At 48.0% G+C, this 17175-nt stretch overlaps 1 protein-coding gene across 5 annotated transcripts in view; it reads right to left on the bottom strand.

Moving 5' to 3' along the window:
• Positions 1-4740: 4740 nt before the first annotated feature.
• The window catches only part of GATA4 (GATA binding protein 4), an 85371-nt gene continuing 72936 nt past the window's right edge, over positions 4741-17175 (bottom strand). For 4 of the 5 annotated variants that reach the window (XM_034661370.1, XM_034661371.1, XM_019804237.2 and 1 more), the window contains 5 exons: positions 15735-15904; positions 14165-14290; positions 9605-9692; positions 7920-8068; positions 4741-6548 (listed from right to left, as the gene is read on the bottom strand). In XM_034661370.1, coding sequence (XP_034517261.1) covers positions 6366-6548; positions 7920-8068; positions 9605-9692; positions 14165-14290; positions 15735-15904 — 716 coding nt within the window. In that variant the 3' untranslated portion in view covers positions 4741-6365. The remainder of the gene's footprint in view (positions 6549-7919; positions 8069-9604; positions 9693-14164; positions 14291-15734; positions 15905-17175) is intronic. The other variant, XM_019804238.2, reaches the window with a different exon arrangement.

The raw sequence follows: 17175 nt of genomic DNA, 5'->3' as shown, positions 1-17175 counted from the left end.
ACAAATTCCTATCCTTACGAGGGGCATTTAGAAAGGCCAGGTGACAGAAATTGATCAAGCGATGTAATTCTAGTTGGGGCCCCAAACTAAATGTGGCTAAGAAGCAATAGCCTGGTTCTCTTAGGTTGAGATGAGCAGATTCTGGATGGTGTCTAAAGGGAGTTCCAACATATATTTTTGCAACAGCTACAAGATTAGAATAAGTAGTCTCCAAGGTGGCTACTTTGTGAGACAATACTTACTGAATGTATAGCTTTGGAAACATTTTTAAAGCTCATTACTTAGGTCACAAGAAAAAGGTACAGTTTTCCTTTTGAAGAACATCAATCAGGAGTCTCCAGAGGAAGCATTTTCAAATATTGGACCCTGAGGTTTCACCTGTACCAACAAGAATACTTGTTGAGAATACTAATTGAGAGAGAGGTGGGACACCTTGGTGACTCAGTCCATTGAGCGTCTGCCTTCAGCTCAGGTCATGATCCTGGGATCCTGGGATCCAGCCCATGTCAAACTCCCTGCTCAGCAGGGAGTCTGCTTCTCCCTCTCCTTCTGCCCCTCCCCCTACTTGTGCGCATGCACGCTCTCTCTCTCTCTCTCAAATAAATAAATAAATAAATAAAATCTTTAAAAAAGAAAAAAGATTGAGAGGTGAGCCACTTATAATTTCAGAGCTGTTGGCCCAAAGTCCTGGATGCTAGATCTAATTCAGCGTGTGTCTGGGGAGTAACGTGTTGATGTCTTTTCCTGACCGCTCTCTAGACATGACAAAAGGGAAAGGCAGCTTGGGCTCCTTGTATGATATCAGATATGGCAAGGATAATTTCAGATTATTGGAGCTCTCATGACTGCGTAGAACTCAAACGGACCTGAAAGATCCCCTAGGTCCAAAACATTTCGCCTATAAAGATAGTGAGATGAAGAGCCGTCTAGTGAACTGCCCCGACTCATGTAGCTCGACAACAGCCAGACTGACCTCAAACCTGCCTGAGAAAGTAGAAGCATGGATAGAGACGGGCACGGAATCCATTGCAGGGTGTGTATATGACAGTGGTCCCCTTCTAGAGCCCCTGGGGCCCAGAGATTCACCCAATAGGAACCCACAAGCCATGTTTGAACAGTCACAATGCCCCAAGGTAAGCATCCATCCAATTGCCACACCAAGATCGTAAAGCAAACTAAACTGAATGCCTTTGCAATGGGTGGGAACTCAGTCAGCTCAGTCTATCAACTACCTGGCACTTGTGAGCAGAAATTAGCAGTTATGTCTTTGTTCTTTTAAAAACTGAGGTGTCATTTACATGTGGTTCTGTTTTTGATTTATGAAAAATGAGGAAAAGCCTAAATAATTATGTAAATAAAATAATTTCAAAACATGAGAATTATGGCAGGGGCGGGGTGGGGTAAAGGGGACTTTGGTGGTTGTAAGGCTGGAAATCATATTAAGGAAATCTGCAAGGTGAGCTGCACCACAGAACAGCTGTCAAGGGTGTCACAGAGCCAGGGGGAAACAGGTTGACCTCCTGAAAGTGTTTCCCACCCACATCACTACAGCAATGCTGGGGGATTCTTTGAATAATATAGCAACACCTTTAGGATAAAAAGCACATTAACTATTGCTTTGTTTGCAGAGAGGCCTCGTCCTAGGCCTACTGAGGATTCTGTTATTTCAGTCTTGTCTTACCATATCTGTCCCCCATCCCAACTTAAACATCTCAGATAATCAAGAACCCTAGAAATAACAGATAGTGTCAATTTGTTTCTTTTCTTTTTTTTTTTTTTAAGATTTTATTTATTTATTTGACAGAGATAGAGGCAGCCAGCGAGAGAGGGAACACAAGCAGGGGGAGTGGGAGAGGAAGAAGCAGGCTCATAGTGGAGGAGCCTGATGTGGGGCTTGATCCCACAATGCCGGGATCACGCCCTGAGCCAAAGGCAGGCGCTTAACCGCTGTGCCACCCAGGCGCCCCAATTTGTTTATTTTCTTGAGTTCTAAAGGAAAAGAACAAGGGAGGAAGGATAAATTTAAATTTTTTACATCTCTAACTAGAACCCATTTCATTTGAGCAAATCCATCTTAAAGAAGAGGCCACACAAGAGACCACAGTCACTGTAAGGAGTCTATAGTATGGTCTACTAGTACAATTTACTAGCACTGAGCTGCTTCTGAATTAACTCCTTGCGATCAGAGATTCACTGGTTAGAAACCTGCCACTGCTCAGTGATTAGAAGAGCAGGTGCCCCTATTTAAAAAACCTCTTATAAGCCCCGGGGGGAGGTGGGCACATCTTCACTTTCTCAGGTGCAAGGGGCTACCACAGCTGTACTACAGAAGGCAATCACCAGCGGGGTGGGGGGGGATGAAGTGTGTGTATAGGGGAGGGAGGTGTAGGCAAGGGGGTGTCATTTATCACCCTTCACTTGGAAGGAGAAGCTCCCTCTTTGGGTCTATCTGAAGACCTCCCCACATGGAGCCTGCAGCCACTTCTAGAGCCTGGGTGCAAGAGTGCTGGGCACCTTGCAGGCATTTTCTGAACTCCTCTGTTCCTGGTAACCCCCAGCACTGCTGTCGGTCCCCTGTGTAAAACCAAACCCACAGGCTCTCAGGCTTCTGCCAGAAGAGTGAAGAAGCAATGCACAGACCAAAAGAAAACCGGACTTGGAAGAACGGGGTCTGTTTGAATGTCCTCTTCACTTGGATTAGTTAGTTCTCCCTGTTACGGAATAGTCTGTTTGCAAGCGCCATGCCACAGCTCCTGGAGGGGAGAGAAAAATTATCTTGGAGCCAGTGTGATTGAAAGTAGCAGCACGCCCCCAGAAGGCTGCAGGACAGAGGCCTCCGTGGATGAAATGAAAGAAGTGTCCAGAGGCAGAGAGACCTGGGGAATTCGGGTTCCCCCTCCCAGGCTAAACCCTGAAGCTCTGAGGCTGATGCTTGGTCATGGGATGACACCTATTTGGGTTGTTACGGGAGATGGCATTTTGGTGTTCTAGCTTCAAGCGAGGCAAGGACGTGATCTGAAGAGTGGTCTCCAAAGTCAGAAGGTTAGGTTAAAAACCAAAAAACACAATCACCTCCGCTCCAAAAGCAGCTTTCCAAATGGCTATTTCTCATGCAGTCAGTATTCAAGTGTGTCAAGTTCTGGAGGCTCAAGGGGTGGGAGGTTCATCCGAATAACCCACACCCCAGCTCCATTGGGCATAGGTTCAGTGAATATAAACCACCCCAGCCCAGGCGTAGGTTCAGTGAATATAAACGTATTTTCACTGTTGTCATCTCAAGCCAGATATAATCATATCTAAATGGGCTACAACTCATCCCCTAAAGGCATTCAAAAATGTTCTCGACTGTCACTTTAAACTGTGCTTCCAAAGGTTTTGTCCTAGCAAGACGGGAGACAGTAGGGGAATGTGAAAGACTGCTTAACCTGGACACATGCATTGTCTGCTTCACTCACCACGTCAGGCCAGACATTCATTGTGATGACGCCATCCTTGCAAGTGCCCCCCCCCATCCTTCCCCACCAGCCAATTCCCGCCCCTCGGGGAACTTCATCCTTTAGAATATCCTGACTGATAGCAACTTGACATCCTCTGAGGATGGATGCAATCTGGGGAAGCAAGCAAGACTGGTGAGCCGGGAAGCTGAATGAAGCTTGCTTATACCATCTGGGATGAAGTGCAGGTTATGACTCTATAACGAACGAGGTTGATCGGTGTAGGTCATTCTGTTCTGAAAGCCATTCCAAAAGGAAGTGGCAGATGTCTTCAGCAAAGATTTCACCACCAGAAAACATGGGCTTCCCAGGCCAGCATAAGTCCTGGCAGGTTTTGTTTTTGAATCTCTTTTGTGACTCGTAGTTGCCATTTGCTGTGCGTCCTTCTGGATGGTAGCTATGTTTATTTAGTAGGTTTAACTATTCCTTAGCAACTTTAAAAGGTTTTCTGACTTTACATAAAATACTGGTTGACCTGGTTTTTTCCCCCCCTTACCTGCTCTGAAATAACAGGGGTGCTGTGGAAGGTCAAGGCCACCAGTTGCCTGTGGGTTTGGCAAAAGCCAGCTGAGAGCAGCAGGCAGCCACCACAGACAGTTCTGAGTGGCGGCAGGTTTGCTTGCCTGTGTCCCATCCCACAGGTACTGAGTCAGTGGGTGGCCTCCGGACCACTACCCCCGCTTCCAGCCCACTTTTACAATGAAGCAATTAAACAATTCTGTAGCCACAGCAGGTGAAGACAACTGGATAAAGGAGAAGTTTTCATCTCTCTAGAAGCTTGTTTGGGTTGAACCATAAAGGGGAAATGGAAGAGGGCAAGAGCAAGTCAGGGTGATCTTAAACCAGGTGGGCTGGACGGACCACTGCCCTGCCCTCTGCCTCATGCCCCAGCCCTGCTGGCCCTGAGGAAAGCTCTAGAGATGGCCCCCTTCATCAGGCAGCAACTGTTGGGCCTTAGGAACTTTAGTTAACAGCTGGCCCAGCCCTCTCTTAGGAAACCAAAGCCTAGAGGTTACCTGGCAAGGTCGCCAACTAGTCAGTAGCAGGGCCGAAATGAGTGTTCTTTTCACTAGCCACCACCACAAACAGAGGAAGTCTTGGCCAACTGCCATAAATGACTGAAGGGAGACATGATTTTACGCAGCCTGTGAGCAGATCAGCAAAGGGGCCTCCGTGGCCCAAGACTGCCTTGCAAAGAGCAGCATCGAGCCTCCCAGTAATGACCTCTGAGGGAGGAGAAGGAAAAGAGGAGTACAGATAAATTTATTAGTTAAATACTGATTTTACAGCCATTTCACCTTAAGACAATGTTAACAGGTTTGTGGGTTAGGGAAGGTATATGAGGGTGGCCTTCATGGAAGAAAGCGATGTAAATGATGATTAAAACAGAATCTTGGTTTAAAAATATTCTCTGCTACAGCCAGTAGGATTTGGCGGGGGGAGCTGGGCATCTGGGGGGAGGATGTAGGAAGCCCACGGTCAGCTATAGCTCTGCTGAGGGCGACGACCAGGGAGGAGTCTTTGTGAGCCCCAGCATCACGGGCAGAAACGGCAACAAGGAGAGGTGGCCAATTCCAGAAGAGCACAGAGCTGGAGACTCCCTCAGGGCCCACCCTCGGTGTCTTCTCTTATCGGTCATCATCTGAGTTTGGTTTTGTTGTGTTTGCTTGCTTTGAATTGATGTTGCAACATCCCTAGCTTTTCGCCTCCCAGACGAGACTTCTGCTGGGGAAAGGGTGCGGGTGCAGGTGCTCCACACCCCGTGGATGAACTCAGCCCGCTGCCTGACCAAGAGGCGCATCTCCAACAAGAGCGGCATCGTGAGATCCACATGCAAGTGAGCCAGAATCCACGGAAAGCCCCCGCACACCCCTGGGAACGGTGTCCACCAGACGTGCTCTCCGGAAGGTCTCAAGTCTCAGACGAGTGTCAAACTTGCTTTAGCAGCAGAACCTTTTGTACTTACTCAGGACCCGCCTGTGTGTGATGGGGTGGATGACAGATTTGGGGGACAGCTGTGGAGGAGACTGCTGTGCTGTGGAACTGCCGCGCTCTTGTTCTGCAGAGCGGGAGACCCGTTCGAGCTGAAGGCAGAGCTGAATCACTCAGCAGTGGAAGGGATTGTTATTTTCAGAGGCCTTGGGGGGTGAGGAGGAGTAGAGGTTTGAGCCAGGGAAAGGAACTTGGGAGAGGCAAGTTGCCAAAGGCACACCTTGCAGTGGGTGAAGCGGCCCTCTCCTCCATCTCCCCATGAAGCATTCAGTAACATCGGGGCTATACCCAATGTTTCCAGGGTCAAGATTCGGTACTGAGGATTGCAGGGATGTGCCAAGCCTGAAGGGGGAGTGCTGGACAGGGGCAGCAGCGGCCCGGGGGGGCTTGTCGCATCCATATGCGTCTCAAACAGGTGCCCTGGTTCAGGCTGGACCAGGGGTCCCAGTGCCTTGACCCCTCCACCCACCCTCAGATCTCCAGTGCTGGGAACACCATGGAAAAACCACCATCTTAGGCCACAGTGGTGGAAGGGTAGGGCAGAAAGACATCTCATCTCTTGCGGGGGAGGGGCGGGGTGGAAAACAAGAAAGAAGTCTCTTACTCCACAGAAGGGACTTAAATGTGCTCATAGTGAAGGGTGGGCTCTTCCAGATCAGAGTTTGGGATCTTTCCAGTAGCCCACCCTTGTAAAGGCATCTGATAAAATCCAACACCCACTTCCCCTAACCAAATCGTCAATTTCAAGTTTCTTCCCAGTTGTTCTTTTGGAGTCATTCCCCAACAGAGAGGGCTGGCTCCTGGGAGCCCGGAGCCTCATCTCTGCTGTCCTCCAAGTCCCAAGTCCGTGCAGGAATCTGAGGAGGGAAGGAGGTGACATTATGCAGTGATTATGTCCCCATGACTGTCAGCCAAGGCCAGGCTGTTCCAAGGGTCCTGCTTGGAGCTGGCCTGCGGTGACTGGCTGACAGAAGATGCGTAGCCTTGCGGGGAGAGCTTCAGGGCCGAGAGGACTGGGTGGATGGAGGGCCCGTGGCCAGACATCGCACTGACTGAGAACGTCTGAAAGCAAAAAGCACAAGATGAGCTCAATGGAATCACTCCTGAGAGCTGAGGAAGGGGGACCTGGGTTGGGGAGGAGAGCCCCATGACACAGAGGTGCCCAAGCTGGCTCCTACCCCTAGGGATGAGGGGAGAGGGCTCGAGGACAAAGGCAGGGTAAGACACCAAGCAGCCCGTCTCTGTTTTCCCAAGTCCCTGTGCTGTGGGACGGGAAGGGTCTGCGTGATTCATTAGCTTCTTCTGAGCACTGGGACCCAGTACATGTGTGGATATTGCGGCTTCTCAGAAGGTTCTGATAGATGAGACATTTTCTATGGTCTTATCACCATCGGATCTCCATGCCCAGAAGAGGCTCCTGGCTCTTTGGGTTCTATGGGACCAGCTGCTTTACCCTGATACTAAAAAGCTCTTTAGGATACGGCCTCCCTCAAGCGCATGTGGAGAACAGATCAGAATTAACGGGAAACAATAACCAAGTGTGGGACTATCCTAATCCCAAAGAGGAGAACCAAAGAGGGAAGGGGTTGGGGAGTAGGAATGCCATCATATTCCAAAGAGGGAAAGGACAGTACTGCTGACCCATCTTCTGGACACATGTATGAGGCTGGAGCTGCAGCTGACCCTCATTAAATGGCACCCTGCCTGTGCCCACCCACCCTGCCCTCTATAGTTTCCACACCTCTGCCCACACAAGGAAGGTCCTCTTCCTTCCCCTCCTCCTGTTAAAATCTATCCATCCTGGGGCACCAGGGTAGCTCAGTCAGTTAAGCATCTGCCTTTGGCTCAGGTCATGATCTCAGGGTCCTGGGATCGAGCCCCAGCATCAGGGCTCCCTGCTCAGTGGGGGTGTGCTTCTCCCTCAGCCCCTTCCCCTGGCTTGTGTTCTCTCTTGCAAGCATTCTCTCTCAAATAAATAAATAAAATGTTAAAAAAAAATCTATCGGGCCTTCAACGTCAAGGTCAAACCACCTCTCGCTGAGGAGACAGACTTGCCTAGAAAGTCCATGTGCCACCTTCTACAGCCCGCTACAGTTCGTACCACCATCCCCCAATGCACACAGTCTGACTGAGGTTGTGGGTGGTGTCCTAATGTGTCCCTCCCCACTCCCTGTGTCGGCAGGTCCCAGACAACATTTTTGTGCCACAGCTGTGTGCTCAAATCACTGTAACTTGATCAGATGTGCTGAAACAGACCCTCACGCAGACAGCCCCTAGCCTCGGGTGCGGTCCCAAGGGTACTGAGCAGCTCCTGCTGCCACGTGCTGGGGCCCGGCTACAGCTTGCATATTCCCGTGCTGACCCAGCCACCTGGTCCTTGGCAGTGTACCACTGTCCTACTGGCAGTCCTATCTCCCTGCCTGGGGGGTGTACCTGGGACATGGAGCTGCTGTGCCCGTAGTGGGATGATAGCCCGGGCTCTGTCTTGATGGGGCGCATCTCTTCGCTGCTGCTGGTGGCTGCGTTGCTGGAGTTGCTGGAAGCGCTGCTGGCAGGAGGAAGGCTCTCACTGCCCGAGGGACCTGGAAGAAGGCAGAGTCAGGACACGCAGGCCCAGGGCAGGGGCAAATGGATGGCGGTCCTTGGAGACAGCCAGGGTAGGTCTCTGCTAACAGCTTTATTTGTATTTGCTGGGGAGTGAAGCAACGTCCTTCATCAGTGCTGGGCAAACAGTTCCCAAAATGGGACACATGAAAATACCAGAATTTCAAGGGAACTTTTTCAAGTGATGGGCTCACCACCCCTTATTCCAAATCCTTGAGACCACATGTGTTTCAGGATTCAAAAGAGTTTGGATTTTAATACTGTATGTTACAGAGTATTTCCAGCACAGCCTGAGACAACAGCACATAATTAAATACGTTCATGGTTCTGCAGCAAAACACGAGAATCTTCACACATGGGATAACTAAAGACTATAAATAGCCAGAGTCTGTTCAGATTAGGTTTTGCTGCCAACTCTAGCTCCCTGGATTTGGAAGTTTGAAGAGGGGACTGTTCACCTCAACAAAATGCTTGCTCTCCCTGTCCCTACAACATGTAAGGAGAGGAAGTTCCCCAGGGGAAGGCGCTGTACTTATAAATCAGTGTGGACACAGGCAGAAAAGCTCAAGACCACTGGTGTGAGGCATGGAAAATTCTAATGAGACGTACTGCCAGAAGGGGTAAGCCGATGTGGAATCTGGGAAAGGAGAACTTTGGTCATATTCTTGAAAGTGGAAAGGGGAAATTTATCTGTTTGTTGTGCCTTAGATTAAAAGATACACTTTCCATTGGATCAGCTGATTTATTTTCTCTGCAACGGCAGCATTTCCCCGTGAAATCTTTAATTTGGTAGCAGTATTAAGGAGGGAGTGCTCTTGATAGGAACACTGAGTCGTCCTCATTCTTCATCTAGAAACTGAGAAGGCAAAATGGCATATGGGATGGAATATGGACCCGGAAGTGTGAAGACTTGGGTTTTAATTCCAGGTCTACCCACTCACGGCTGGGTGACTCTAGTTAAGTCACTAACCTCTCTGTGCCTCAATTTGCTCAGGAGTAAAATGGGGATAATGGGTCACATGGGGGTCTTTAAGGACCAGTGAGCTACTAATGGTAAAGCAGCTTTCTAAAATGCTAAGTACTACATGATGTTAACTGTACATTGACTGACAAATCAAGCTGTTGTCAACAGGACTAATGGGGTCCTGCCCTCCTAGATCCCAGTTATCTCAAGGAGAACAGGAAGGAACTGAGCTCTTGAGTGGCCAGCTGCAGCACCAAAGATGGAGGGACGAGTAGTGTTCTTTTCTATTTTTGGCCTCAACTGGTCCAGTGACCTTTGCAACTGACAGTATCATGTACCTTGAATTAAGCCTGCCTCAAAAGCTCCCCAAATGTTGCACGGTAATGCTACTTTTCCCTGGGTTATCATTCTGTCCTGAATAGCTGGGGCTGGACAATGCTATCATGCCTCTGTACCCTGGGCTGGCCCACCGAACTAAGAATACCTGATTTTCACATACTCCAAGGGCCACTGGGTTAGTCATATAATTACACACGGTTCTTTTCCTCACCTGCTGGTGTCTTAGATTTATTAAGGTTCTTGGGCTTCCGTTTTCTGGTTTGAATCCCCTCTTTCCGCATTGCAAGAGGCCTTGGGACCTAGAGGGTTACAAGTCAATATATATGGTTTTCCACTTGTACACAATCTGCTACAGTGTTTAAACATGCGCACACACTAGCAGAAGGCAACATCTAAGCAATTCCTCTACAAGCCTTGGGGCTGGGACTAGGTGAATCAGCCCCTGGAGCCCCTGTTGAGAAAGAAATCATATATATATTGAGCTCCTATACTAAAGCTGTGTCTTACACTCACCCTGGAGAAATGGAAGCTTAAAGCTTCCCTCCAGAGCTTCACAGCTGACTGGGAAAGACACACACAGGAAACAACCAGACTCATAGGAGACATGGGAGAACGGAGAAGAAACACTAAACTCTGTCCTTGGCTAGGGAGGAAGGGAGGTGGTACATGACCATATCAATGAAGGCCTCACTTAGGAGGTGATGCCTAAGTTGTGGGAGGTTGTCGAATAGACAAGGGGCAGACATTTCAGACAGCAGGAACAGTATTTGCAAAAGCCCTTACTTTATCATTAAAATTAGGACACTATGAAAGTGAAAAGGGGGTGCTATTAATAATTATGCCGAGAAAACAGGCAGACACTGGGACAGCCCCAGTGAATTGAGATGTCAAGTCACTCTCCTAGAGCAGCTCTGCACTGCGTTAAGTCTGGTTGGAGCCAACCGTGGTCTTTCTGGTAGGGGGTGGGGAGCAACATGAGATCATGTTAGGAAGACCACCCTGTGGCTAGGTCCTGAGATAAACTGTCCATGAACAACACTTTTATCGCACTGACTTCTCATAAACAAGCAGGGACTGTCAGGCATCCTGCTCTTGAACCCTTCACAGGTGCTTGGACAAGGGTCTGGGGAGGAGGCTTGCTGGATCTTTCTAGTATTTTTAAATTGTGTGTCTTCCCCACATCTGGTTTCTCTTAGGCCAGGCCAAGCAAATCTTTCAGCTCTTGGACTGTGCTTGTCTCCTGTATGGGACTCATATCACCACACTTGAAAGACTGAAAGAAAAGTAATTACCACTTCAGAGATTAAACATGGAATGGTTAAGAGAGAAGTGCAGCCGATTAGGTGAACTTGAACCTGCCTTCTAGTCAACTGAGAGATCAAACAGTATTCTCACCTTTAGAGGGAAGTGTCCACTCCTCCCTCCAGCTCCCCACCCTGACTTTGACCCACTTGGAGCCCATCCTGACCTCAGAAAAATACAGCCCTCATGTTTATCCCCACCAACCTCAGTACTTTTTAAAAAAAAATTGTGGTAAAATACACATAACATAAAATGTATCATCTTCACCCTTTCCAGTAGTGTTAAGTATATTCACATTGTTGTGTAACCATCACCACCATCCCTCTCCAGAACACTTCTCGTCTGGCAAAACTGAGACTCTGTACTCATTAAACACGAACTCCTTTTCTCCCTCTGCCAACCTCTGGCAACCCCCATTCTACTTTCTGTCTCTGTGAGTTCGATTAGTCTAGGTACCTCATGTAAGTAGAATCATATATGAGACTTGTCCTTTTGTGACTGACTTCTTTCACTTAGCAGAATGACTTCAAGGTTATCCATCTGGAACTATGTGTCAAAATTTACGTCCTTTTAGGGTGCCTAGGAGGCTCAGTTGGTTAAGCATCTGCCTCCAGCTCAGGTCATGATCCCAGGGTCCTGGGTTAGAGTTCCACATCTGGCTCCCTGCTCAGTGAGGGAGTCTGCTTCTCCTTCTGCCCCTCCCCCCAGCTCATGCTCGTGATCTCTCTCTCCCTATCTCAAAAATAAATGATAGAAATTTTTTAAAAAAGAATTTACTTCCTTTTAAAGGCTGAATGGTATTCCATTACATGGACAGACCACATTTTGCTTATCCAACCATGGACACTTGAGTTGCTTTCACCTTTAGCTATCGTAAATAATGCTGCTGTGGACATGAGGACACATGTATCTGTTCAAGGCTCTGCTTTCAGGGCTCCTGGGTGGCTCAGCCGTTAAGCATCTGCCTTTGGCTCAGGTCATGATCCCAGGGTCCTGGGATCGAGCCCCACATCAGGCTCCCTGCTCAGTGGGAAGCCTTCTTCTCCATCTCCCACTCCCCTTATTTCTGTTCCCTCTCCCACTGTCTCTCTGTGTCAAATAAATAAACAAAAATCTTAAAAAAAAAAAAAAAGGCTCTGCCCAGAAGTGGGATTGTGGGGTCATGTGCTAATTTTATTTTGTAATTTTTTGAAGACACAATCTCTTTTTGGTTTTTAAGATTTTATTTATTTATTTGTCAGAGAGAGAGAGCACACGAGCAGGGGGAGCTGCCTGGGCAGAGGGAGAAGCAGGATCCCCACTGAGCAAGAAGCCCAATGTGGGACTGGATCCTAAGACCCCAGGATCATGACCTGAGCTAATGCTTAACCAACCGAGCCACCCAGGCGTCCTGAGGACACAGTCTTTTTAATACCTGCATAATATTCCTTTCTCCATTTCTTCTACCATTCCTCTATCGAGGAACAAGAGTTTTTTTTTTTTCTTCAAGATTTTTATTTATTTATTTAACAGAGATAAGAGATAGCCAGCGAGAGAGGGAACACAAGCAGGGGGAGTGGGAGAGGAAGAAGCAGGTTCCCAGTGGAGGGGCCTGATGTGGGGCTCGATCCCATAATGCCCGGATCACGCCCTGAGCTGAAGGCAGACGTTTAACGACTGTGCCACCCAGGCACCCCGAGGAACAAGAGTTTCTTTAACCATTTCCTTACTGAAGGTTTTTTTCCACTCCATTTTCTCTATCATAGCGATTCAACTAGTAACCCTGAAACACTTTTCTGCAGAAAGAAGTATATTTTCTTATGAATGTTCTTAACTATGTTTTTGGCTATTTTTTTTCTCACTAACAAGAAAAAACATGGTATACTTCTCTTGATGAGCACAGAATAACATACAGAACTGCTGGATCACTGGGGCACCTGGGTGGCACAGTTGGTTAAGTGTCTGACTCTTGGTTTTGGCTCAAGTTGTGATCTCAGGGTTATGAGATCAAGCCCTGTGTTGGGCTCCACGCTCAGCATGGAGTCTGCTTAAGACTCTCTCCCGGGGCGCCTGGGTGGCTCAGTCGTTAAGCGTCTGCCTTCGGCTCAGGGCGTGATCCCGGAGTCCTGGGATTGAGCCCCACATCAGGCTCCTCCGCTGGGAGCCTGCTTCTTCCTCTCCCACTCCCCCTGCTTGTGTTCCCTCTCTCGCTGGCTGTCTCTCTCTCTGTCAAATAAATAAATAAAATCTTTGGAAAAAAAAAAAAAAAGACTCTCTCCCTTTCTCTGTGCCCCTCCCCTCCCTCAAAAAAAAATTGTTGAATCACCGTATTGTACACCTGAAACTAAGATAACACTGTATGTTAACTACACTGGAATTAAAATTTAAAAGCTAATTAAAAAAAGAAAGAAAACATGAAAAGATTCATGAAGTCTAAGTTAGTAACGCCCCTTCTACTCCTCTCCATTAATCCTGTCCCCATGGGGCAACTGGACGACCAGCCTGTTATGTTTCTTATATTTGAAAACATTCTCAAACATGTATGCACACGTACAGATGGTATACATGTATGTACGTGTGTATTCATCCATCCATCCGTCTGTACCTGTGTATTTAACACACCCTCACCCCCATAGTATGGGGTCATACTATGTATATTACTTCACAACGTGATTTGTGTTACTCCAGGTCAAGATACATGGCTCTTAATATTTTTTAAATTTCTGCACAATATTCCACATCATAGTATTGTCATAGTTCAGTCAGCCATTCCTTTATGAGGCTTTATGACAGTTTCTAGTTTTTGCCACTACAAATACTGCAGCAATAAACAGTTCAAACATCATTAGGTACTGATTCTTTTATTGTTTTACAGGCTAGTATCCCAAAAGCAGAGCTGCTAAATCAAAAGATATTTGTGTTTTTTATCCTTAATAAGGACTGCCAGGGGCACCTGGGTGGCTCAGTCAGTTAAGCATCTGCCTTCGCCTCGATCATGATCCCAGGGTCCTGGGATCAAGTCCCACATCAGGGTCCCTGCTCAGCAAGGACCTCTGTCTGCCACTCCCCCTGCTTGTGATCTGTCAAATAAATAAATAAAACCTTAAAAAAAAAAAAAGTACTGCCAGTTTAATTTCCTAATGAATACTTGCAGTAACTCACACGCAAATCAGTAACGTATGAGAGTATTCCCCCAAATCCACACCAGCATCTGACCACGCCGGCACCTGAGCTCCAACTCCCAGCCTCTAGGAATGTGGAATGTCTGTTGTTTCCAAGCCACCCAGTCTGTGCTATTTTGTTACAGCAGCCCACATGGACTAAGACAGCGTGTAAGGTCCCTTCCAAATCTAAGTGTCTTTGCAAAGAAGGAAACAATGATGTCAAGTGTGCAAGCGGGAAGCCAGGTGAAAGCTGAAGGATGGGAACGCCAGTGTGGTGGCTGGTCAGGTGCTGCTGCTGCCCGGTGGGGGGTGCAGGGGCTACTTACCCCATGGAGCTTCATGTAGAGGCCACAGGCATTGCACACTGGCTCACCCTCGGCATTGCGGCGCCACAGCGTGGTCGTGGTGGTCTGGCAGTTGGCACAGGACAGGCCCACTCGGCGGGAGGCGGACTGCAACAGAGAAGACAGACCCATCGAGTCCAAGCGGAAAGCAGGCACTGCTGCTTGTACGTCACGGGAAGCACCGAGGGGCTGGCCCGCCCTGAATGGGTGGGAGCCCCGAATGAGAACAGCAGAGCCACAGAGGTGCCGGATTCTCCCCTTGCCTAAGCCACTCCTGGGGGGTGGGAGGGATAACAAGGACTTCAGCCGCAGGAGGAGCAGAGTGCATTCTAGTCCTCACTGGCATTCATGGCGTATCAGTCATTCATCAGACAGAAGGTCCTGGGGGCAGAAAAGCCTTCCTCAAAAGTAGAATAACTGCAGTCTTCAGGTACCAGACAAGGATGGTACGGGTAGAATTATTGTATTCAAGTGTCATCAAAGGCTGGATGGGCCTTGGGACCCCAAGAAAGGTAAGCGTCAGGGTTTAACCCCTCCATTCCTCCCACCCTAATGTACATGAAAGCTAGTTTGTGTTGGTCAAAATCAAACTATACTAGAAAAGACCACAGAGGGGCGCCTGGGTGGCACAGCAGTTGGGCGTCTGCCTTCAGCTCAGGGCGTGATCCTGGCGTTGTGGGATCGAGCCCCACATCAGGCTCTTCCACTATAAGCCTGCTTCTTCCTCTCCCACTCCCCCTGCTTGTGTTCCCTCTCTCGCTGGCTGTCTCTATCTCTGTCAAATAAATAAAATAAAATCTTAAAAAAAAAAAAAAACGACCACAGAGCTGAGAACCAGAAACCCCATTACAAACTTTCCCAGCCACAGGGCCCAACACACACTGCTTAATCTCCCCTCTGGGCTTCGGGTTTAATTAATGGATCAGCTGAAAACAGGGTAAGGAACAGTTCCCCTTCCTCATGGGGCTGATGTGAAAACGATGTCCAAGGCACTACTGGATGGGGAACCAGGAAGCCTGGACTGGGGCTCCAGACAGAAGACTCGGTACCCGTGTGACTGTGGCCGAGGCTGGTAGCTTTGCTGAACACCCCTTTTCACTTCTGCATTCTTAAGGGGTTCAACGGGATGGTCCAGAGCATCCCTGTAGTTGAAGCTAACCCTAAAGGTGTGAGAAATTACTGTGCTGCCACCCATCCACACCTTCTTTTAAAGATGACTTGAGGGGCACCTGGGTGGCTCAGTCGCTTAAGTGTCTGCCTTCGGCTCGGGTCAGGATCCCAGGGTCCCAGGATCAAGCCCCACAACAGGCTCCCTGCTCAGCAGGGAGTCTGCTTCTCCCTCTCCCTCTGCCCATCCCCCGTTTGTGCTCTGTCTCTCTCATTCTCTCTTTCTCTCAAATAAGTAAAATCTTTTTGTAAAAAATTTAGATAAAAAAGATGACCTAAGTCCACAATTCAGAGCCTGGGAATTTCCCACCCAAGCCTGAGCCCCGAAGTCAGGTGCCAAGAGAAGGAGAGAGGGTGGACTTGAGCAGTCAGGGCACTTGCTTACCAGCCGGCGCTGGGGCTTGATGAGGGGTCGGTTGATGCCGTTCATCTTGTGGTAGAGGCCACACGCATTGCACAGGTAGTGCCCCGTCCCATCACGCCTCCAGAGCGGGGTAGACATGGCCCCACAGTTGACACACTCTCTGCCTTCCGAGAAGTCATCAAACATATCTACTGGGTGGAAAATAAGACAGAGGATTAATTCTTTTTGTTTGTGCCCAGAAACCTTACATGTGAGAATCCAGAGGCCAAGGAGATAATGCCTTTTCCTTGCAAGGAGTCAAAGATGGATCAGCTCGGGCTGCCTCCCTTTTCCTGACTCTGACCTTCAGCCCTGGAGGCTGGGCTCACAGGACTGTCAGGGGACGTGGGCATTCTTACTCTTGGGCATTGCAGACACAGCCAGGCTCTCCCGGGTCACAAGGAAAGGAACACTCAGGCAGTGACCACCAGCAGCCTGGATTTTAGTCCCTCTCTCTCCTTCACAGCCAGAAGCCCTGAGGTTCTCACCCAATACTGAATTCTGCCCAGACCTTCCTCCTCTCTTTTTTCCCTTCAAACCTGAGATTTCCTTTTCCTTTTCAATAATAATACAAAATCAAACAAACAAACAAAAGATTTACTCCAGGAAAATTAGAAAATAAAATGTGTAAAGAAAACACAAATTGTATGTAATCCTGTGACTCCAAGATCACCAGTGTTATTAACATTATGTTCTATTATAGCCTTTGCAATATTTTATATATTGACACATAGTTCGCCTAGTCGAGTTAAGCTATATAATTTTGAGCCTATTTTTTTTCCACGTAACACCAAGGCATTTTCCCCACATTAGAAATTTTTCATAAACTCATTTTAGTGTAGTATGGCATCCCACCATATAAATGTGCCATTCTTCATTATTTACTTAATCCCTACCCAGTTTCTGATTTTTGTTTTGTAAACACTGCTCATTTTGTGCACAAATCTTAGCATTTCTGCCTATTCCTTAGGATATTCTCCTAGGAGTAGAATTACTGAACCCAACAGACTACATTTTTTGAAAGTTTTGAAATTTTTGAACTGCCCTGCAAAAAGGGCTGTGACTCATTTTCGTTCATTTTCACCACTTCAGTCTATCTGTATGATACACGGTATCATAGTTTGATACTTTTTCCTGCTTATTGGCACATAAAATAAAGGTCCATATTGTAAGTAACTGTGACTTAGAGTCTCTCAAACTTCTGTGGACACATTGCCACCACTGTCAGCCTCCTGCATTCACTTACCACCCCCAGCCCCACTCCCCACCACCTCTTTTGTCCAGGTCTATAGAATTTTACAATTGACAAATTTCACTCATGCCCATTTCAGTTGCTGTGCTGAGATAGGCTGCACCAGGTTTCTTATTCCCTATGATCTGTATAAAACCTGGCTCAGAACTTCCAGAAATCTCCAACTCCATG

The sequence above is a fragment of the Ailuropoda melanoleuca genome, chromosome 5 (assembly GCF_002007445.2).
Source record: "Ailuropoda melanoleuca isolate Jingjing chromosome 5, ASM200744v2, whole genome shotgun sequence".
In the NCBI taxonomy this organism is placed as follows: Eukaryota; Metazoa; Chordata; class Mammalia; order Carnivora; family Ursidae; genus Ailuropoda; species Ailuropoda melanoleuca.
The sequence above is the reverse complement of the archived record's forward strand: the minus strand, read 5'-3'. Positions and strand labels throughout refer to the sequence as shown.